The 25,520-nt window shown below is 38.5% G+C and overlaps 1 protein-coding gene across 1 annotated transcript in view; it reads right to left on the reverse strand.

The window, feature by feature from the left end:
- gbe1b (glucan (1,4-alpha-), branching enzyme 1b) overlaps positions 1-25,520 on the reverse strand; it is a 163,762-nt gene that overhangs the window by 33,226 nt on the left and 105,016 nt on the right. The window contains exon 13 of the mRNA XM_056262490.1: positions 12,928-13,112. Within this exon, the coding sequence (XP_056118465.1) occupies positions 12,928-13,112 (185 nt within the window). The remainder of the gene's footprint in view (positions 1-12,927; positions 13,113-25,520) is intronic.

The following is a 25,520-nucleotide window of genomic DNA, read 5'->3' on the forward strand; positions in this document are numbered from 1 at the left end:
ACCGTTGGCAGAACGTTTGATGCATGTGGCACACAGAAATGGAAACACTTCATGAGTTTCTAAGTCATCATTTGATTGGATGAATTCTACAGGAATTCCGGGAGATGAGCGCGTCGTGTTCTTTAACGTTCTGCATGGAAACAAAGTCGTCATGAAGCCAAGCCCCCTCATGGAAGAAGAAATCCGTTGCGTTTACAACTGTGACAATGAGTGCTTATCATGATCAACTAAACCAAAGTCCTTTTAGGCAAGTCATGCCACTCGGCCGCCATCTTGGCAACGCCTCCGGGCAGCTATTTCGGACTAACAAGACCAGGCTCCTATCTAAATGAATGGGCAGAGAGTCAGAACTGCACTTTCACTGGTCACCGGGACATAAAAACTGCATGTATAGAAACAGCAGTAAAATATGATAAAAATCGCTGAAAAAGTTTGATGACTTTGCCCCAAAATAAGGTTTAAAACGCCTTTTTCCCCACAGGTTATACGTTTACTACGCATGCGCAAGGGTTCTCTCCCTCTCTCTCGTGCGCGCGCTACACAGTTTGAAGCACAGTATGTGCCCGCTCTTGCTCGCTCGCTCTAGTTTCCGGGAGATTTGAACTAATTTGCGGGCATCAGGGAGCCGCTATCAATCTGCGGGAGACTCCCGAAACTTCCGGGAGACTTGGGATGTCTGATTTTTACACAACTCACACATACACTGCATATCAAATCTGCCGCCTTTTCAAACAGTAACGTATTTTCCGCTGTTCCAAACCTCAACTGTGCGCATGCGTCAGTGGAACTAGACGATAGGCTTAAATGTTTCCCGGCTTGACTGTTAAAAGCAGACGATTGGCTTTTCAGCTGGAGGGGCGGGACATGTGCAGACAACCGCCATCTTTGGCATTACGGGTTTTCCCTATATAGTTGTATTAAGGATTGAGGATGTGGCATGTCTCTATATAAATAGTCTCTGACTAAACGCTGGATTTTCAAAAGCATATGAAATACGTGAAATTCATGGCATAAAATACGTTCAAAAGTTTTACATGCCGGTCTGTTGTTGCAGAAACATTGAATTTACATTTCCACGCCTCTAAACATGATGCTGAACAAAACGAACTGTCACTGGTTGTTTTATATGCCATTCAGATGAACTTTTCGGCGGCCTTTGGCCAATGAATGTTGCCGTCAGTCTGAAGGTTTGGCAAGACGATAGTTTCCACCACAGAATAGAAAATAATAATAAAAATGCAACGTTTTTCCCTCACAATTGTGAGTGTCACAATTCAGACTTTATAACTGACAATAACGAGTTTATATCTCACAAAAAAAAAATCAGAATTGCAAAAAATGAAGTCAGAACTGTGAGATATAAACTCGCGATTGCGAGAAAAAAAGTCTGAATTACTAGTTTATTACGAGTTAGAAAGTCGCAATTTTATAGCAATTTTTAAGTAAAAATTATTTTGTAAAATATATTTTATATTAAATATTTTTTTAGTACAGTACATTTGCTTTACAGTACACTTAAACTTCTTTAACTTTTTTACACTTAAATTTTTTTGAAGTGCAATTATCTGCTACATTTTTAAATTTTTTTAAAAAGAGACCGACCGTAGGTCTGTATTCAAAAGCTTTCATGAATTACAATCATTTAAGTTTAGATGATTACATGTCTTTGGTCAAAAAGGAAAGTGACAGTTCATATTTTTATTTATCAAGGACACATTAAATTGACCAATAAGAAAACCGATTTAATAAGAAAATGTTTCTTGAGCAGCAATTTAGCATATTAGAATTATTTCTGAAGGATCGTGTGACACTGAAATGACTGGTGAAAAAATTCAGCTTTGCCATCACAGGAATAAATTGCAATTTAAAATACAATACAACAGGAAACATGTTAATATTTTTTACAATATAATAAGATAACTCACTAGGACAGAGTATATGTAAATGTTTTATTTGGTTGCGGAAACTGCCTTGAATAAAACTCATTATTGCTAATTATTAGTGATATAAAACTCCTGATTTTGGGGGGATTTAACTGGAATGCAGAGGAAACTTTTTGACACGAGAGCACTGGCCCCCTCCAAACCGTCCTTGCCGTTTAGATGACCCTCAGGGTGCTTGCGGGTTCTATTGCATTTCTGTGTTCGATTAAGTTAGCCAGTGTTTTTAACTTCCACAGCTTCTCATTGATGAATAAGCACTGCTTTCCTCAGGGCACACATGTAGAAACTGCTCTGACAGACCTTTGGCAAATACTGGTGCATTACTAAGGATTTGGATGAATTCTACACTAGCGAAAAACTTTCCTTATATGAAAGAAAGAGTTACGATAGTTAGATTAACAGTGTGAAAATGCAGAAGTACTGTAGGTTTTAGTCCTTATACAATCAGGTGAGGCGGCACTCAGATTTATGGCTCGTCCATCCAAGCAAATGGAGAGACAAAATAGTTTTTTTGTGGGAAAGAAGAGAAATTCTGCATACTTGACAATAATCACTCAAAATACATGAACATAAGAACTACTTGCATGTGATATTCCAGTTGTGTGCTTCTATTCTATGGCGAATTGTAAATACAAGAGCTGTCAATCTGAGTGATCAATCTAATCCAAGCGCAAAACAGTCCCGATTGTTTTTAGTCCCTATACCCATTATACCCACCCACCATACCTGAGATTCAGTTTCTATTCGTTGACCTTCCAGATGTTGCCAAATGACGCATCATCATCACCGCGACGGGGTCGGATCTCGGATGACGTATAGCTTCAGTAAAGCAGCGTGTAATGCTACTCTATGAGGATTACATAGAGTTCTCAAGATCTATGTGTTGTATTAGGTTGTTTTTGGGCTCAATTGAATCGAGAACACCTGCTCTAAATACATGTATGTGATCTACTATGGTTTAGTAATGTTTGGTGAGGCTACACACTAAAACGCGGCCTAAAAGCTGCATGCGTATACGATTGTATCGGCTGGTCTCTACATGAAATAATTATGCTTGTTGTATGCTGCTAGGTGAGACTTCAGTGTATTTCACTAAGGTCCACTCACTTTAAAATTTCATGCCGACTCTAAAATACAAAAACTGATGTAAACAAAACCATTTAGAAAAAAAACGCAGAACAAGAGAATTTGACTTGACATATTGTATATGACATGCCGTGTGCAGTAGTGGACGTACTGTAAATATTGTATGACTGGCCCTCAGCACACAGACAGAAAGCAGGAGCAGAGATGAGTAACTGAACAGCGGCCCTGTTTGCTGCACAGCGGGGCATTCTGTAAGATTTGAGCGGCACGTAAACAGTGCTTGCCTCAAAATCACAGCTTTAGTCTTTAGAAGCCTGCTGAGAAACCGTTTCAAATTAGCGGGTGGCTCATGAAACCGGCTTTCCAAGTGAAGTTCCCTGCAGGGCCGGAGGATATATTGAAAATTCTTGATACAGTTGTTGTGATTTCTGCTAGAGATCAAGTTTATAATATCATGGAGATAATAAAGCAACATAGTGAATGCTGCAATGATTTTAAATACGTTTCTGAAAAATTATCTCATTAGGCTAGTTTCGTAATGCTTCCTTGTCGCACAACTTGTGGGTCTGAGTGAGATTTTATTTGGGGAATACCACCCTTTTTTAGCCAATTAGAAAAGTCTGCAATCATTTGGCATTCAGAATTTGCTGACATGCCTTGAAACAGCATGTGTAACACGCTTTTTAATAGTTTTAAAAGGATAGTTTACCCTAAAATGAAAATCAAGTCATAATTTACTCACCCTGGTGTTGTTCTAATGCTGTACAACCTTTTTTCTTTTTCAGACCACAAAAGGAATATATATATATATATATATATATATATATAAAATCCTGCTCACTCTCGGCCATATAATGTCAGTATATAGCGACCAGCATTAAAGGTGCAATAGGTCTCTACAGAATTTTTGTTTTGTTATGCTGGTTGACAGATGTAAAAGTATCACAGGATGATCCGATGCTACACGTGTCATATATTCCAAGTTTTTTGGAGGTATACGATAAGGTTTGGTGAAAAACAAACCAAAATGTTTTTATTATTTACTAGGGGTGTAACGGTACATGTATTCGTATTGAACCGTTTCGGTTCGAGGCTTCCGGTTCGGTACTCATACAAACCGAACAATTCCTTGGACCATTTTTCCTGCCGACAGTGGTGGACGAAGTACACATACCATGTACTTGAGTAAAAGTAAAGATACTCAAGGTAAAATATTACTCAAGTAAAAGTAGAAGTGCTGCCTTTAAACATTCACTTGAGTAAAAGTACAAAAGTATTTGCCTTCAAATGTACTTAAGTATCCAAGTACTTTGATTTTTTTTATGGCTATAATGTCCTATTATAATTTGTCACAAGACTCTTGCTTAACTCAGTCTAAGTGAAGACTAATGTCACTATTGGCACACCAATCAATTAATAAAATGACATTAATTAGTCTGATATATATATATATATATACTCACCGGCCACTTTATTAGGTACCCCATGCTAGTAACGGGTTGGACCCCCTTTTGCCTTCAGAACTGCCTCAATTCTTCGTGGCATAGATTCAACAAGGTGCTGGAAGCATTCCTCAGGGAGTTTGGTCCATATTGACATGATGGCATCACACAGTTGCCGCAGATTTGTCGGCTGCACATCCATGATGCGAATCTCCCGTTCCACCACATCCCAAAGATGCTCTATTGGGTTGAGATCTGGTGACTGTGGAGGCCATTTTAGTACAGTGAACTCATTGTCATGTTCAAGAAACCAATTTGAAATGATTAGAGCTTTGTGACATGGTGGAAGTAGCCATCAGAGGATGGGTACATGGTGGCCATAAAGGGATGGACATGGTCAGAAACAATGCTCAGGTAGGCCGTGGCATTTAAACGATGCCCAATTGGCACTAAGGGGCCTAAAGTGTGCCAGGAAAACATCCCCCACACCATTACACCACCACCACCAGCCTGCACAGTGGTAACAAGGCATGATGGTTCCATGTTCTCATTCTGTTTACGCCAAATTCTGACTCTAACATCTGAATGTCTCAACAGAAATCGAGACTCATCAGACCAGGCAACATTTTTCCAGTCTTCAACTGTTCAATTTTGGTGAGCTCTTGCAAATTGTAGCCTCTTTTTCCTATTTGTAGTGGAGATGAGTGGTACCCGGTGGAGTCTTCTGCTGTTGTAGCCCATCCGCCTCAAGGTTGTGCGCGTTGTGGCTTCACAAATGCTTTGCTGCATACCTCGGTTGTAACGAGTGGTTATTTCAGTCACTGTTGCCCTTCTATCAGCTCGAACCAGTCTGGCCATTCTCCTCTGACCTCTGGCATCAACAAGGCATTTCCGCCCACAGAACTGCCGCTCACTGGATGTTTTTTCTTTTTCGGACCATTCTCTGTAAACCCTAGAGATGGTTGTGCGTGAAAATCCCAGTAGATTAGCAGTTTCTGAAATACTCAGACCAGCCCTTCTGGCACCAACAATCATGCCACGTTCAAAGTCACTCAAATCACCTTTCTTCCCCATACTGATGCTCGGTTTGAACTGCAGGAGATTGTCTTGATCATGTCTACATGCCTAAATGCACTGAGTTGGCGCCATGTGATTGGCTGCTTAGAAATTAAGTGTTAACGAGCAGTTACATTTACATTTACATTTAGTCATTTAGCAGACGCTTTTATCCAAAGCGACTTACAACTGAGGACTAAACCAAGCGAGTCATCGTGAAGAGGCAAAAGCAACGCAAGAAGTGCTCAAAATACAAAGTTCAGCCATAGCTCGGAGTAGCATAAGGCAGGCAAGCGAGGATTTAGAGGAAAGGATCTTTCTTTTTTTTTTTTTTTTTTTTTTTTTTTTTTTTTTTAAGTTAAGTTAAGTGCTCCCGGAAGAGATGAGTTTTCAGTTGTCTTTTGAATGTTGTCAGGGATTCTGCATTCCGGATGAGGGTGGGGAGATCATTCCACCAGCATGGAACCGTGAATGAGAATGTTCTGGAGAGTGATTTTGTGCCCCGCTGTGATGGTACCACGAGCCGTCGCTCATTGACCGATCGTAGGCTTCTGGTAGGGATGTAGACTTGTAGTAGTGAGTGGAAGTAGGAGGGAGCTGAACCTGTGGTCAATCTGTAAGCAAGCGTCAAAGCCTTGAACTTGATGCGAGCAGCGAGTGGTAGCCAGTGCAGAGAGATGAGCAGAGGAGTGACGTGGGCCCTTTTGGGCTCGTTGAAGACCAGACGAGCTGCAGCATTCTGGATCATTTGTAGAGGTTTAGTTGCACATGATGGAAGTCCAGCCAGAAGAGCATTGCAGTAATCAAGCCTAGAAATGACCAGGGCCTGGACGAGAAGTTGTGTTGCATGCTCAGTTAGGAAAGGCCTGATCTTCCTGATGTTGTGCATAGCAAACCTGCATGATCGAGCTGTCTTTGTAATGTGGTCTGTGAAGGTCAGCTGATCATCAAAGATTACTCCAAGATTTCTGACCGACCTTGATGGGGTGATTGAGGATGAATCTACCTGGATAGTGAGGTCGTGCTGAAGAGACGGATTGGCAGGGAGGACGAGAAGCTCAGTCTTTGCCAGGTTGAGCTGCAGGTGATGTTCCTTCATCCATGCCGAGATGTCCGCCAGACAGCTTGAGATCCGTACAGCTACTGTGGGATCATCTGGTTGAAATGAGAGGTAGAGCTGGGTGTCATCAGCATAGCAATGGTAGGAGAAACCATGTGCCTGTATGATGGGTCCCAGTGATGTGGTGTAAATGGAGAAGAGGAGCGGTCCGAGAACTGAACCCTGAGGAACGCCTGTGGTCAGTTGATGTGCTTTGGATACCTCACCTCTCCATGTGACCTTGAAAGACCTACCTGTGAGATAGGACTCAAACCAGTTGAGGGAGGTTCCAGTGATGCCCAGTGATGAGAGGGCGGACAAGAGGATCTGATGATTCACAGTGTCGAAGGCAGCAGACAGGTCCAGTAGAATGAGAACTGATGATTTGGAAGCAGCTTTTGCGATCCGCAGGGCTTCCGTGACTGACAGCAATGCAGTCTCAGTTGAATGTCCTTTCTTGAAGCCAGATTGGTTGACATCCAGCTGGTTGTTAAGAGACAGGAAGGATGATACTTGGTTAAAAGCAACTCGTTCAAGTGTTTTTGCAATGAATGGTAGGAGAGAGACAGGTCTGTAGTTCTCTAGAAGTGATGTGTTTAATGTTGATTTTTTAAGCAGAGGGGTTACCCGAGCCTGCTTAAATGCTGTAGGGAAAATGCCAGTGTGGCATTTTCACAGTTGGACAGGTGGACAGGTGTACCTAATAAAGTGGCCGGTGAGTGTATATACTGTATGTATAAATATTTGGATTTAATTAATTTTTTGTGTGTTTAATTTTGGAGGGAAGGGGACTGTTCCCATAAGGTATAAAACATTTAGAGTATTTACTGTATATATTTTTCTCCAGCGCCTATGGTCATAATTATTAACATCTTAATGTTATGATACATTCACATAAACCTGCACAACGCCATTAAATATATATATATATATATATATATACACACATACACGTACACACACACACACACAGAAAAAAAGAAGCTATTACATGCAAGTCATTTTAGTGGCAACGTAAGCAATGTACATTATGCGTCAATACTTACCGATAATTGCTGCAATAATAGCTGCTGCTCTCTGTCCCGCTTAAAATCATTGTCAACGCGATTTGTTTGGAACTATTGAGAGCTACACGAATAACGTGACCGCGCGGCGGCGAGATCACTGTCACATCTATGTTCGCAACAAACGGCTCCGGTTCGCGCTTAGTAGATACCGCCAAGGCAAGTTCAAAACAAAGCGCGCGCACTGTAGCCTACTGTGATTGGTGGCTCGTTCGACCAGTTACGTTTTTATCCACTCATAAATAAAAAGGAACGACTGATTTTGAAAATGTAGTAGAGTAAAAAGTAAGATATTTGACTTTGAAATGTAGTGGAGTTAAAGTAAAAGTCTCCCAAAATTTAAATACTCGAGTAAAGTACAGATACGCAAAAAAGCTACTTAAGTACTGTAACGAATTACATTTACTTCGTTACTGTCCACCACTGCCTGCCGACAAAATCCGCGCTGGCGCGACCACCACAACGTTGCGCAACATCAAATGGCAAGCGGAATGAAAGCGGAACGAAACTGCGCTACTCATTATATTGTGCTTAACGGACCATTTATCAGTTCGGACCAGCAACATCTGTGCAGCGCGAGCCGATCTCGATCAAGCGACACTGTTACAACACAGCGCTAAGAGATCCAGTAAAGAAAACATTTGAATTCGCCACTGAAGTAATAACATCGCTGCGAGATCTAGTGAGAAGCATTCACATTTCTCCGTTATTAACCGTAGATCTCTATTAGATCAAACAGCGCTGACGTGGACACCAGGAGAAATATTGTGCCGTGAATAAACTAGTAATACTTTACGTCCACAGACCAGCAACATTCACCATAACTGTAACCAGTTTGGCTGGAATAGTGAAATGCTTTCAAGTACTTCACACATCTTTTTCCAGCACTTCAAAACTCAAATATTATATAAATAAATATATGAAGAGTTCAGATGCAAAAGCCTCTAAGTGCCATTTGAAATTTTCTTCTAGAATGATCATTTTTATGAAGCTTGTATATTTAAGTTCAGTAATTTCACTCAAATGACAATTAATAGGTAATCTTCATTGCTATTTAAGTGAAATTACTGAACTTAAATATACAAGCTTAATAAAAATGATCATTCTAGAAGAAAATTTCAAAAGGCTTTTGCATCTGAACTCTTCATATATTTAAATGTTATTTTTAATGTGATGACCAAAACATTATTTGTTCATCCTTCAAAGATGACACCCATTTATAGACCTGAAAGTTTCAAGATGAAGGAAAACTCACACTTATTTAAAAAATATTTTTTCTTTTAACAAATAGGAAATTTCTCTGGCATTTCTTACTTTTTGCTGTATCGAAAACGTACCGAACCGTGACTTTAAAACCGAGGTACGTACCGAACCGTGATTTTTGTGTACCGTTACACCCCTATTATTTACTATCATTTAACGAATATAGAATTATTTGACGAAAAAATCCTGACGTTGGCCGTTGGTCTTCTATACACGGCTGCATGTTCATGAGACTCTATTAGCGCCTCAGTTCACTCCCACTCGCCCAGAAAAAGCACACAAGTTGTGAGAAATCAAGATTAATAAAAATGAGACATGAAATAAAACCCATGTACTTTCTTCTCTAGGGTGAATTTATCCGTTGTGTTCGTTGCAACAAAAATGTATCGCGTTCACATCTGTCAACTGTCATTCTGACTTTTCGTCAGACAAACTTAGTTCCTAATACTATATATAATTAAATATATTTCATTTTCAACACTATATATTTAATTAATAATACAACTCATTGAACTGTTGTCTATTTGAATATGTATTTATTCCTGTGACGCAAGGCTGAATTTTCAGGATCAGTGTCACATGATCCTTCAGAAATCATTTTAATCAAGCAACATTTCTAATTATCAATGTTGAAAACAGTTGTGCTGCTTAATATTTTTGTAGAAACCGTGATGCTTTTATTTTTCTTTGATGAACAGAAAGTTCAAAAGAACAGCATTTATTTATTTATATATTATTAATTATTTATTCTTTTTAAATGATTAAAAAAGGTGTTCCAGTGTCCCACCCTATCCCACCCCAGGGTCCACCACAGACTGCATTAGCAGCAGCTCTGCTCAGTGTGGACCAGTGCTGTGGCCCCCATGGAGAGCCAAGCATAGTGAAGTTGAATCTAAGAAACAGAGGAAGGAATTAAGAATTCAGTTCATGCACACATACGCTCCTCTCACTGGAGCGATACTTTGTTACCACTCTGTCAGAGCTGTGGAGAGAGAGTTGGGTATCTGAGTGGGTGCCAATGTTTTTACTGTCGATTATGTACCTTAGAAAAGACAAGGATGATACACAGCAATTACAAACGTCAGACACCCAAGATGTGCTCAAAGATCAGCTCATTTTTTTCTAAAGGCCTCTCATTAGAGTCTTCCGAGATTGCTTCCTCTCCCAAACAAAAGAAGGTGAATATTTTTAAATAGAACTGAGATCACGTTATCAATATGATGAACTACCATATGATCTGAACAAGATTCAAGTCCATTGTTCCAATTCCAATTGCATATATATATACACACACACACATACATACACAGGGCTTTACATTAACGTTTTAATGTTAATGTGGCTAGTGGATTTCCAAAGTTACTAACCACTCAGAAATTTCACTGGCCGCAATTTTGACTGATCTACGTATATAGAGAACTGGATTGCTCATGACATCATAAAATAAGCCACCGCGCCGCCATATTGGTATTCCCTAGTAAGCTCACGCGTTCTATTGAATTAATAGGAAATTGTGTGATTTTACTGAGAAAACATTGCCTAACAAGACACCGTTTTTATATCTTAAGTCTCCCTGTATATTCTTACAATGCAAACGCCCTAAGCAAATTGTTATTTGTTTAAAGTCAGGAATTTCCCCTGTTTATTTAAAAGTTATGTTCATATTCATTACAGTAGTGAACCTCAGCTCGGCGGGCGGACGAGACCTCTCTGCAAAGACCGTAAATATTACGGATAACATCTGAAGTAACAATTCATTTACATACATATATATAGTAAAACTAATCCTGTGAGACTGAGACGCTGCAAATCGTTGTGCCTGGAGTCATTTGTTTTATTTGCGATAACACAATGAAACATGCCAAATTGCGCGGAGATCATTTTTTTGCACAGGCTTTCATGTGACTTGACAGTTTCCTTGTCATCCCGCATCCAAAATGATACGGTTTTCATGAGGGTGATAAATTATATCATTTTCTATTAATTGCTCCTGCAAAGCAGCATTGCTTTTTATTTTTTTATTGAGTGATTTATCGAGCAATTTTCCATGATTTAAATGCTTTATGTATTTTTGCACCACAGAAAGTCAAATCTGACTTGAGCTTTGAAAAAATAAAATAATTCTTGCCTATTCTTTCAAACATGCTCACAGTCCTCATCTATAAAACAATGCGGCAAGGTCAAAGTAAGACACAGACAAGGTGAGCCAGGTGTAAAATGAGCTACGGATCACAGGAGGAAGTGAATCTTCTTCAGTGAATCATTTATACAGTCTGGCATATAATCCCTTCAATTTGCATGATCATCTCGATGTCGGTCAGACTGACACAACCACGTGTAAAAGTAACATACAATGGAACTCTATGGGGCGCAGGACGCCAGTGTAGTTATCCTTAAAGGGGTCATATAATGCCATTTTTGTACAAGCTAATATGATTCTTTAGGGTCTAAATTAAAAGTTTGTAATATACTTTAATTAAAAATTCTCATTAGTATTGTAGGAAAACACTTATTTTACCTGGTCAAAAACAGCTCTGTTTTCAGCACGCCGTTTCAGTGCATATGACTTTAAATGATAATGAGCTTTGCTCACCCCGCCTCTCTGTTCTATGCGTACACCATTTGTAACTCAATAACACAATAACCATAACGCGTTGTTCGGTATAAACGTGGGATTATGAATTATATTGAGAACGTCATACATAGAAAACATGCCGTAATGTACCCTAAATGTAAACCTTAGACGCATTCATTGTGAAGCGTGCAGCTAGCGATTTGCAAAGATTAATATATTAATATAAAGTTTAATAAAACGTTACACTCACTTCAGTTGTTCTAGAGGTTCAGCAGGAACACGAATAGCTGGTACCGATCCTTTTTTCATGAGCAGCTTCTTAGCAAATCCAGCTTTATACTGATCCTCGTTTATAAAGCAGTCTGGTGTGTGAAATGATTCGCGCAAACATGAGAGCATTGACGTTGCTCGTGGGGAATATTCCCTTCGAAAACAAACACAGGCACTGCGTCTTCAGCGGTTCGGATTTAGGAACATTAAAATCACTGCTGTGTTCGTTATTACACCCAAGAACAGAACACCACAATCGCTTAGACGCCATTCTGCTCATAGACAGTGCTCCAGCATATCAACAATGACCGCGCCTGTCCGCGCGGACTATGAGTTGAAACGCTCCTGTCAATCAACAATCGTGGGAGGGGCTTCCGAGCGTGTGACGTCACACGGTCGAACGGCTTGATTTGAGGCAGGGGAAAACATATAAGGAGATTAAAACAAAAACACTGGATGGATTTTTTATCATTATATGATGGTTGTGTACAGTCACTGCCAACACACATTTCAGTACAATCAACTTGTAAAAGTGCATGTACCATTATATGACCCCTTTAACTAAAGCTAAAACTATTAAAGGGGATGTGATTTTTATGAACTGAGCGACAAGTCAAAATTATTTTCTATCCTTCATGGCTCGGATGCTGACGATAGAGTTTGTTGCATTTACCCAGAACATTGTATTAAGGCAAGCTGTCACTACCTTCCATCTTTCGCTCCTTCACGGCCGACAGCAGTAAATCAGTCTATTCATTCCTTCATGCTCCTGCAGGAGTTGTTTTCCTCAGGTTATGACTCATACACAGTTTCCATATGGTAGGGTGGGTATTTGTTTAAAAAGCAACTGAGTAATGAGATTGCAGGGCTGGTTAGGGACTGATAGTTGTTTAAGTGAAACGGCAGATGTTCTGGTGACAGAAAGATGCTTTTATGCTGCATATAAAGAGAGTTACAACGAGAGAAAGAGGGCGGGTTGAGAACATGGAAGATGACTAAAAGAAAGCCAAACTGTGGTTTTACGCGAGAGCTTCACTGATAAAGGAAGAACAGTAAGCAGTATTTATTGGCACTGGGAAGAAAGACAGGGTAAGAGAGGGAAACTGTATGGGGGTGAATCTTCTCTCACCGGGGGAGCAGCCAGCCAGCCGTACTTGTCCTCCGTGCGGTTCATGTCTCGGTCGAAAGCGTACAGCTGAAGGTAACGCAGGTGATCCGTGTCCAGAAGGTTGAACTGCCGGCGGGCGTAATGATAACTCTCATTGTTGCCGACTCGTGGAAAATCCAGCCATTCTGGATGGCCGAACTCATTGCCTGCAATTAAACACAATAGAGAAGATCTTTTACACAAATACATGTTCAAATGAAGAAAAATGCTTCAAAAGCAGTTGGTTTGAGTGTCTAATACAAATACAATATTTTGACTTAGTAGTAAATGTCACTGTTACTACTGACAATACATCCACTTGACTTGACTACTGCTAATAGATTCATTTAGGGATGTGAACAAAACCATAACCCTAATTTTTAAACGTTGTGCTACTTTCATGAATGATATCTTAAATCATGTGTGTTGTTGTTTTCGTTTAAAAAAATTCGACTTCTTATTGTCTGGCGGACAATAATACACATAAACAATTCTCTAGACTTATACTTCATTTACACTGCCACAAAAAAATCTTATTTTTTGCGCACATCTAACACAGATATTGCTGCACAAGTATAAACACAGTAACCTGCACAAGATCTGATTGTTTTTTCGCATCTGGCTCATGCCACCCCCAAAGTAAACAACTTACTTTCTTTGGAAAAACACACAAAAAAAGATTTTTAAGAAAACAATCCATCTCTGTGAGTCTATTAAGTGCAAGTGAATCAGATCTTGTGCGGATTGACATGAATTATGTAAATTATTTTTTTCAATTTTAAACAGCACAGACTATCTAAACCAGAGGGTCAACAGTGTTGCTAAAAGCGATCAAACACAGATATCAGATACAAGTGGTGTCATAAAGGAGTACTTCACCGCTGGCTAAATGGGCTTTCAATAAAACTTGTCTGCCTATACAAAATACACATTTTGAAATCAGTGCTTCCAGACTAGAGAAAACAGAGAAAAAAGGCTGTTGCCTTCCCTTTTGTCAAATAGGTATAGGAAAATAACACCCATAATGCACTGGGCATGTTGCTGTTCAAGGCCACTCCCACCAGTCTGCTATGGATACGCTTGACCAGAGTAAAATACAGGGTTCTCAAGTTTTATCAAAAGCTTGGAGTGAGATCACATGCGGTTAGGGGAGGAGCCCAAGGGGAGGAGCCCCAGTGGAGCCCCGCCCACCCCCGCCCCCAAATTTTACCCATTGTTCATAATTAACCAGCACAAATTAAAATTATAATAATTGGTAAATCTGATAAATGACAGAGCAATTCATCACATCAAATATACTCTTTAATGTTATATTTCAAAATTACTAAAATATAACAAATTGCTCAGAAAAAGTTTGGAAAAACAAATCTTTTTGCATTTTTCCCTGACATCTTTGAAAAATACAAATGCAATGGCAATGATTATAATGTATGTTTTGACAGGATATAAAATATTACCCAGAGCACTCTGCCTTAATACATGTAGCCTTAATGTAACTAGAAAGACTATTAATACAGTATAATATATAATTTAAAATAAAATTCAATTCTTCAATAAACTTCATTCCTTCCCATACCCACTAACATTTCCCTTAGCAAAAGCTTCTGGCTTGGTTGCAAAGTAGTTGTAGAGTTTTTGACTGCATCAATAATAATGTATACGATTGGCTATATATTAAATGTTCTAGCCTAAAAATGTTAGACGAGCTTTCTTCCAACTTACCTTCTCCATCACGACGTGTGTTCGCGCGATATTGTTGGTTACCTAGTAACGAACGTACGGTGGCCGAGAATGTGTGTGCGTACGTTCGCGCGATGGCCGAGAATGTTCCGTCAACTTCAGTGTGGTTCGCGCATCTATGTTGCCTAGTAACGAACGCAATCTGGCCGAGATACGGACGCGCTGGCGGCAGGAAACTTCACTTTGTGTGCCTGCGCCTCGTATACAACGTTATATAAAGCTTGCAGGACAACTTGGTAGGCATTGCCTTTTCAGCGTGAGAAATACATGGTGTGGCGTGTGAGCGTGTGAACTGGTTGAATTGCGTGTGTCTCACGGCCAATGCGTGAGACTTGAGAACCCTGAAAATACCACCTTGCTTTAGTAGGAAATACTTCTTAGCAAACTTTTAGCCATAATGGTGTCAACTTCCCAGGTGTAAGAATGGAAAGAGTAAACGTTTAGGGGGAGTGAGTTACTTTCAGTTTCCAGTGAAGGATTCAGCGTGTTGTAGGTGGAAGCTAAAGGCTGCAAAGAATTGTAAATGCGGAGAGAACGGCGCAACAGAAAATCTGAAAAACCTCTGTGTTTGTAGTCAACATTTTAAACCGAAAAAAACTGAAAGAAACTGTCATTCTGTCAGTTCGGCAGAAGAAAAACACAGTCGAGTAGAGGTAAGAAAGCTGTTGCCATAAGTGTTTTGTTAATAACCCTCTGTCAATCCGACTGTCCGTGGGAAGGGATAAAAAAAAATACGCAAGTATTATCTGTAGTTTTCATGAAAGCCCTGGAGCTGTTAAAAGTCCACTGGACGGTGTGTTTCGTGTCATCCGGCGGACTTTTGCTGACAAATAAACGTGAATTACTCTGTCCTGGTAACACTGAAAGAGATGAAGCATTCTTCATTTACATTTACTACCGACATTACAACAATACAAAGAAAAGCAAACAAAAAAAAAGCATTAAGCCTTGCAGCGTAAGATTCGATAAGGGACCCAAAGCCATATTTAGGGACCAGATTAAGGGTGGGCTTTTTTTCTTTTCTTTTTAACTCAGGCCACTAAATAACCGCCAATCAAGGCCCAAGCAAGTAAGCTGGCTTCACCCCGAAAGTACCTTTCCCCTCTCAAAGCACCTCCTGCTGTGAATGTTCACTTCAATCCCACTGCCATTATCAAACCAAGACAAGGGAAGTGCATAGCTTCAAGATCTATTCCCAGAGCGGGTTTTTTTTAGTTTATTTTCTAACAACCGAATGAATGCTAAATGAATTCGCAGACCCTTTATTCATAACATTGCTGAAAGAACAGAGAGAAACACCACAAACACACAAGCATAATGAACCAGGAGACGAAAAGATAGGTCTGAATAATGCATTATGAAACACAAAATGACCTTGTCTGAGGGTTAAGTAACAGGAATAGAAAAGACTGCCTTTTGATGTACCACTTTTTATGTCTCTCAATGCACCGTAAAATATTAGAAATTGCCAAGTTTTTCCCACCAGATTTACATGTAAGTATAGGCCTATATTATCTTATATAACTATCTCTAGGGTCCAAAATGAACTTTTAGTCAACCGCAAACGACAGGCAAAAAAAAAAAAAGACGTTATATAATACATTTAAAATAATATTATATAACAATATATTATATTATATTTTTATTTAATATTATAAAAATGTGAACATTTAATTTTCATTTTAGTGGCCAAATTGAAGGATTATTTCACTTATTTTATATATTTGGAAGCTTAAATGTAAAAAAAATATATCATTTAACAAAAACTAAAATTAGGAATTTCCGAAATAAGTTTAAACTGAAGCACTAACATTACTATAGCCTATAGATATTAAAATGAAAAACAAAAACAAAAAACTAAAATTAAAACTTAAATCAATATAAATAAACCTAAAGTGTAATTTAAAAAATAATAATAATAAATGACCAGGGCACATTAGACAATTAGCCAAAATTAAACTAAAATTTTAATGACGACATAAAATATATAAAATTGAAAGCTAATTCAAAAAAATATATATAAAACCTATAATACTATATAAATAACTGGTTCAGATGCTGAATAATTCATTCTTTCAAGATGTCATGGATTTATATGTATAAATATTTTGTGGCGTGATATTTGTTTATAAATATTTGAAGCAAAATTTTAGTCACTGTTGTTTGTGATTGACACATATTGGGTTTTGTCTCACTCTTTTTCCCCTGCCATTTTTCATAACCTGGGAGAGCTTGACAGTCCTAACATTACTGACTGACAGCAAAAAAATAACCTAAACCAAAACTGCGTGAGATCAGAGCTGTACTTAGCAACACAAACACAACCGACAACCGTATTCTGCCGCAGTGTGCATAAATATTTAGTCATATCAGAGATGTTAACTGGCCTTCAACTAAAACAACAGAGTTTTTGTCAGGATCACAACAGCAGGGTTTGTGTGAATTCCTGGACTCTGAGGGCACGATGATCTCAGAGATGAGGATGGCAGTGGACATCACAGACAGGACTGGAGAGAAGAGAGCCAGCCAATATATTTACAAGCGGAGCGTGATCAGTGGAATAAGAGGCAAAGGGAGCGTTGTGACAGTCTTGTCAAGCGGAGTGATGAGATAATGAATCCGTCATCAGCTGACAAGACAACATCATAAAACAAAAGTTGGGTAATTGAATTCCGAGGAGGCGCTTTGACAAGCAAGAGAACAGAGGCACAACAATGGTGATGAGGTAAGTTGTTTATTCAGACGAAGAAGGAAGGAGACAAGAAGATGGAAATAAAAATGGATGCCTGGATGAGGTGGAACGGACAAGGAGGGACAGTGCTTTCTAATGAAATAAATGACGTAGCTGTAGGAGAAGTGTCCAAGCATAAGCAAACAGGGAGGAAGTGCACGTACTGTGAAGGGCTCCACAATGAGGATGGCCTGAGGTCAGTATTAGAGATGTTCACTTAAACAATCTCGCAAGCTCTACACCATTTTGGTGGATACATGCAACTTCCATGCGTCATAATCCCATTTAAAAAACTATATTTGGAAACATTACTATTTTTAATGTTTATGAAAATAGTCTCTTATTGCTTATCAAGCCTGCATTTATTTGACCAAAAATACAGAAACAAACTGAAATATTGCGAAATATTATTACAATTTAAAATAATGGGTTTGTATTTGAATATACTTTAAAATGTAATTTATTTCTGTGATGTCAAAGCTGAATTTTCAGCATCATTACGCTAGTCTTCAGTGTCACATTATCCTTCAGAAATCATTCTAATATGCTGATTTATTATCAGTGTTGGAAACAGTTGTGCTGCTTAATATATATATATATATTTATAACTTGTGATACTTTTTTCAGGATTCTTTCATAAAAAAAATTTTTTTTAAAAAAAGAACAGCATATATTTAAAATATAATTCTTTTGTAACAATATACACTACCATTCAAATGTTTGGGGTCAGTAGTTTTTTTCTTTCTTTCTTATTTGTTAAATTGATAAATAGTGATAGTAAAGATTTATATTGTTAGAAAAGATTTCTATTTTGAATAAATGCTGTTCTTTTAAACATTTTATTCATCAATGAATCCTGAAAAAAGTATTAAAAAAATATTAAAAGTGCTGTATGTAACTTTTTCACTCAACTAAAGCATAAAAATACCATAATATGCTTGCATATATTGAGGAAACATACCCATTTCTCTGAAAAACACTTCTACAGCCAGTTATTTTACTGTGAAATTTCCAGGCTGGAATGTTTGTTATAGTTTTGGTCTGTGATACTCCATGTTGCCAATTTGCATTGTCCATTGCGTTCGTTCCTGTTGCGTGTGCTCAAACTGGCAACCCGGCAACGACGATCTGTGATATTGAATTTGACTGCAGTACCTATTTCGACCACTAGTTGTCATTCTTACATACTGCACCTTTAAGCACAACTGTTTTCAACATTGATAATAACCAAAGACTATAGATATAGAAAGACGGTTCACTCCTAATGCAACGTGCAATATGGCAGAATACGTTGCAGAATAACATTTTACATTAAATATTACAACATAATATACATAAATTTTTTTTGCATTTACAGGTTTTCATTTTTTTAGGGCTTGTAAAAATGTCACAAAGACAAGCAGCATTGTTCAGGGACATGGTGATGAAAATTATGAAAAAATGATATGTCAATGCTTTTGTGTTCCCTCGCAAAATTTTGCATTCCCCCAGAAAACGTTGTATTTGCTCGCAAAACGTTTTCGTTTCCCATAGAATCTTTGCATTATCTCACAAAATGTTTGCGTTCTTGGTGAGCAAATGGAAAGTTTATCGGGGAACGCAAAAACATTGACATCATTTTTCCTCCCTTCTCATATCCCCCCCCCCCCCCCACCACCACCACCACCACCACCACCACCACCACCACCACCACCACCATGTCCCCTTTGAGTTCCCGTAGAATTGTTCATTTAGTGCTACATATATACCATTATAGAATTTATTAAATTATTTTAAATTAGCTTTTATTTCTATACTTGCAGTTTTCATCTTAATTTATTTTTATTTCAGTTTTAGTAATAATAGTACTTAAACTTATTTCATTTAGTTGCCAGTTTGTCATCTAATTTAATTTATTTTTCATCTAATTTATATTTTTTATTTTTTATTTCAACCTTACTTCAATTACCGAAATAGTTTTAGGTAACAATAAGAACACTGACCAACAGAAAAAGAAGAAGAAGAAGAAGATTGAAAAAACTCATTGAGTCCTGTGTAGTAAGAGCCATATTAATAATCACAAATGCAGGCAAATCCCTGCAGTTATGATTCTAAATCTGAAAAAATGGAGATGGGAAAATAAGCAGGGAATTAGAACAATAACAATCACAGCAGGAGAAATATTCTCCCAGTCTCCCCAAAGAAAGGAACGCATGATGACGGCAGTCTGCAAACTTCCACGAACTTCACAAAGCAGAAAGTCAACTTTATCTGAAGAATACAGTCTGTTTGCTGCATGGCTTTATTTGTCCATCAAGAAAAATCTAATCTGGAGTTCAATAAACACATTTCACAACAGGAAACATATAGCAGATGTGTAAGAGAGGTGTATTCCACATCCTTCATTATTGTAGCCAGATGTTCCTGAAAATCTGTCAAAAAACATGTCCAGATCATATTTCAGATCAAAATAATTGATCATTTTAAGTGCCATTAAGTGTTTATGTGTTGTCACATATGACAATTAAACACAATTACAACCCTTTCCCCAACTCTCAGTAGCCATAATGCAAAACAAAACATTATTATTACTGTAATAAAAGAAAATAACAGTGATATATTATTTGAATGTTACATGTGATTTTAAGTAAACAAATTTTTTTTTTTTTTAAAGCATATAAATAGATAAATTATGTCTGGACAGCATGATTTTCTTAACTGAATTGCATTAAAATGAAAACTAATTTTTACTTTTGTAATAGTAATGGGAATTTCCGGGTAAAATGTGCTTAAATGGCTTGAATTATTGAATAATGTAATGAATTAAATTAATGTAATGAATTATTATTATTATATGTTTTTAAAATAATATCGCTATAAAACTGTTCTTTAATATAGGGCTTATTTATTTCAAAATTATTATTATATCTTGTAATTGTGACATATTTTATAATGTACCATTTACAATTCAATTGGATATTTTAAGTCTCTTATGCTCACCAAGACTGCATTTATTTGATCAAAAATACAGCAAAAACAGTCTCTTTGTCAAATACTATTATAATTGAAAATAACTGTTTGCTATTTGAACATATTTTAAACATTTAAATTATTTCTGTGATGTAAAGCTGAATTTTCAACATCATTACTCCAGTCTTTAGTGTCCCAAGACCCTTAAGAAATCAGCCTAACATGATGATTTAACATTAAACATTTCTTATTTTATCAATGCTGAAAACAGTGCTGCTTCATATTTTTGTGGAAACTTTAATAAATTCTTTTAGGGTTCTTTGATGAATAAAGTTAAAAAGAACAGCATTTATTTGAAATATTTTTTTCTTTATTTTTTTAATTTATTATTTTCTTTACTGTCACTTTTGATTCATTTAATGTGTCCTTAAATTAAAATGTAAAAAAAGAAGAAGAAAAAACTGACCCCAAATTTTGAATGGCAGTGTTATTTTTTTACTTTGAGCATTTAATTGTAAGATTCACCCATTTATCACTCATCCGAGACTCATGACTATAGGATATTTTCCTTTAGCTACCTGGTCCAGAATTTCCTGAAATCAAACGTGCATGATAGAGTATTTTGCAGATTTGCAGAAAGAAAAACAAAATCTTGAGCCATAGACACGACAGTGAAATTTGAAAGTGACATTAGTTCATTTAAAGGGTGTCAGACGTGAACAGCGGCCCTTCAAAGCATCTGATACCTTGAAGCCTCAAACCCGCCAGAGCCGGAGTGTGTATTGTGGCTCAGGCCTCACGCTGGCAGCTGAGATTCCCAATTGACACACACAGAGAAATTCAATGCCAGGGAAAAGAGTGTGTAATACAGTTAGAAATGAAGCAGAAGGTGTAGTCAAAGCTTAGTGTTTGCTTCGTCATGGTGAAGTGCTTCAAAGTCAGCGTTTGATTAAAAGTTGGATACAGAGCTGGGGGGGGGGGGGGGGGGAGGGGGGGAAGAAAAAAACGCCCCGTGGTCAAAGTTATACAGCTGCTCAATTCAGAGCTGATTTAATAGAAACAGATGGTGAAGTGAGCTTACATAATACTAAATTCAGCATCAAAAGTTCAAATTCAGCTTGCAACATTTCCCAGTCCCAATTCATCTATACACTACAGGGTTCCAGACTGCGACCAAATTGGTCGCATATGCGACCATTTTTTGAGGATGTGCGAGTTAAAATGTTATGTGGTCGCATTTGTGCGAGTGGACGCTTGAGCAACAGAACGCCGTTGTATCAGCTGCTGCAGTCCGTAACTTATGTTCAAAATGAACGAGTAGGCTACATCATGAATCCATTTTCCAAACCGTGTTTTTGACTTATTCTGAATCACTACGGTACGCCTATAATAAGTGTTTATATTCGGACTATTTTATCCCGGGGTCGGCTCAAGTGCGGAGTAGCCCAGTGCCTGCGTGACTCGCCATAGACATTAACGGAGAGAAGTTCCGCCTACAATGTTTTTCCGCAAGACACGTGCAGTTTATTTATTGACGAACGTAGAAGTCACGCGCATTGCACACTGATGGTGAAACGCGCCAATTACGAATTCACGAAAAATGATAAAAATGCTGTCACGAAACACAGAGCCTCCTCCTCCTACGTCTTTTCAGCGGTTATATTTTCCTCTGTCGAGCGATTACTCTCATGATCACTCGACAGAGGAAAAGGAAATTATTATAAAATGCAGAAGGTAAGGAGTGTGAGATTTCTGCTTTTTGTTACAACTATAAACTTTGATAACGAAATCATCATTCTGTATCAGTTTATTACAATACTCTAATCTTTTAAAATATGCATACATTTGAATGTTTAATGATTTTTAAAAGATAGAAAGATGATAATAGACAGATAGATAGATAGATCGATAGAATATGATTCAAATGTAAATAGATAGATTGTATATAATTCAAATGTTAAATGCTTAAAATTACACATTAAAATTACTGTCCAAAATCCATGAAAATCCTGAAATTTGGCAATGATAATTAATATATTACACAGGTATTTCTGCTGCAACCCAGAAAAGCCTTTGCTAGCCTTGGTCCATTAAAACCACTATTCATCAGCATGCATTGATTAATCCCATGGCATGTAGCAAAAAAAAAAAAAAAAAAAAAAGGTGCGACCAAATCATATGCTGGTGCGACCAACTGAGAAAGTTAGTAGCACCAGTGCAACCAGTGGAAAAGTTAGTCTGGAGCCCTGCACTATATTAAACTATACTAAGCTCTTCATATTCAGGTTTAGTTGAGGTCGGATTTAAAAACAGTATAAAAAAAAAGTTAGTAATGCGGCGAAATGATTTTTTTTTTTTTACCTGCACGGAAACCAAAATCAGTTTTCTTTAAGCCAAAAACCATAACCAACTATTTTTATGTAATAATCAATTAATTAATTAATCATAAATCAAATGTATGTAAATGGACTGCATTTATATAGCGCTTTCACAGACCCAATGGCCACCAAAGCGCTTTACATTTTTGCCTCTCATTCACCCTTTCACTCACTCATTCATACACCGACGGCGGTGTCAGCCATCCAAAGCGCCATCCAGCTCGTCGGGAGCAGCTGGGGTTAGGTGTCTTGCTCATAGGCACCTCGACACTTGGTCAGGTGGAACCGGGGATTGAACCACCAACCTTCTGGTTTGTAGACAATCTACATGAACCACTGAGCCACTGCTTTTTAATGATATCATTTTGGGTAGGTTAATAGGTTAAGTCAAATATTTATATATATATATATATATATATATATATATATATATATATATATATATATATATATATGTAATATAGTGCATATATTTATTTATCATATATTTATTATGGTCATTGAATATCTTTCCTGAGGTAAAAGTAACGTGATACGTGACATTGTTTATAAGCTGATTTATTGCGGTCTTTCCGCGGTTGAAACACCCCAGCAAGCAATTTTGCGTTTAAAGGGGTCATATAATGGTACATGCACTTTTACAAGTTGATTGTACTGAAATGTGTGTTGGCAGTGTCTGTACACAACCATCATAAAATGATAAAAAATCCATCCAGTGGTTTTGTTTTAATCTCCTTATATGTTTTCCCCTGCCTCAAATCAAGCCGTTCGACCGTGTGACGTCACACGGTCGGAAGCCCCTCCCACGATTGTTGATTGACAGGAGCGTTTCAACACAGACCCGCCCTCGCTCGTGAGCTAGCTGTCAATCATAGTCTGCGCGGACCGGCGCGGTCATTGTTGATATGCTGGAGCACTGTCTATGAGCAGAATGGCGTCTAAGCGATTGTGGTGTTCTGTTCTTGGGTGTAATAACGAACACAGCAGTCATTTTAATGTTCCTAAATCCGAACCGCTGAAGACGCAGTGGCTGAGTTTGTTTTCGAAGGGAATATTCCCCACGAGCAACGTCAATGCTCTCATGTTTGCGCGAATCATTTCACACCAGACTGCTTTATAAACGAGGATCAGTATAAAGCTGGATTTGCTAAGAAGCTGCTCATGAAAAAAGGATCGGTACCAGATATTCGTGTTCCTGCTGAATCTCCAGAAGAACAGAAGTGAGTGTAACGTTTTATTAAACTTTATATATTAATCTTTGCAAATCGCTAGCTGCACGCTTCACAATGAATGCGTCTAAGGTTTACACTCAGGGTACATTACGGCATGTTTTCTATGTATGACATTCTCAATATAATTCATAATCCCACGTTTATACTGAACAACGCGTTATGGTTATTGTGTTACAAATGGTGTACGCACAGAACAGAGGGGCGGGGTGAGCAAAGCTCATTATCATTTAGAGTCATATGCACTGAAACGGCGTGCTGAAAACAGAGCTGTTTTTGACCAGGTAAAAGAAGTGTTTTCTTACAATACTAATGAGAATTTTTAATTAAAGTGTATTACAAACTTTTAATTTAGACCCTAAATAATCATATTAGCTTGTACAAAAATGGCATTATATGACCCCTTTAAAAGACATCTTATAGCAGTCCAAACACAGCCCAGACGTCTAGGCTAAAACGAGGCAAAATTTGGGACTAGGGGGGACTTTAGGACTAGGTCAGGGATAGGCAAGTTCGGTCTTAGAGAGCCGCTGTCCTGCAGAGTTTGGCTCCAACACTAAAAAACCTCTCCTGCCTATAGCCTTAGTAATCCTGAAGACATTGATTACCTTGTTCAGGTGTGTTTGATTAGGGTTGGAACTAAATTCTGCAGGACAGGGGCTCTCTAGGACGGAACTTGCCTACCCCTGGACTAGGTGAAACAATCCCCTGTTTAAGACCTGAGGTATGAGTGGTGACGATGTATCCATCGGAATGGTTTCCTCTCTGAGGTATGAGTGGTGACGATGCATCCATCGGAATGGTTTCCTCTCTGAGGTATGAGTGGTGACGATGCATCCATCGGAATGGTTTCCTCTCTGAGGTATGAGTGGTTTCCTCTCTGTAGTGGTGACAGGTTTTAGGTCTGAGTGGTAACAACGCATCCATCGGAGTGATTTCCTCACTGTGGTAATGATTTAGTGGGATAAGAATGGGGGTTTAAGCTTCATTGGGGTCATCTGGTGGGCACCCCCCTTCTCTGGTGTTTCAATGATAGGCCCACGACACCTCCAGAGGGCTCATCGGCAGCACCTGGCGTCCCAGGTGTGCCCCCCTCTGCTTTCAACCCTTACACGCCACAGGTGGTATTAGGGGCCCAGTTGGAGTCTCCCCTTTTTACCCATATCCATCGGCTTGCTTCTTCTGCTGCACCTGAGAGGGCTTTGATGGTTTGGCCTCGCACTCCCAGTTCCTTAAGCAGCCTGATGGTTGACTTGCCCACAAAGCCTCTGCAGCCGACTTCCACTGGGCAAACCTTGGATTTCCATCCGCGTTGCTCAGCATCAACTGCCAATTCGGTGTACTTAAGTCTCTTGCGCTCAAATGCCTCCTCTACAGCATCCTCCCAGGGAACGGTAAGCTCTATTACGTACACGATGTGGAGTGATGGGGACCAGAGCACGAGGTCTGGTCTTAGGTTCGTTGTGGCAATCTCAGAAGGGAAGTAAAGCCTTTGGTTCAAATCTGCCACCAATTTCCAGTCTCGCGCCTTTCCGAGCTGGCCGATAA

The sequence above is a fragment of the Rhinichthys klamathensis genome, unplaced genomic scaffold (assembly GCF_029890125.1).
Source record: "Rhinichthys klamathensis goyatoka isolate OS25496 unplaced genomic scaffold, OSU_Roscu_1.1 h1tg000192l_1, whole genome shotgun sequence".
NCBI classification, from domain to species: domain Eukaryota; kingdom Metazoa; phylum Chordata; class Actinopteri; order Cypriniformes; family Leuciscidae; genus Rhinichthys; species Rhinichthys klamathensis.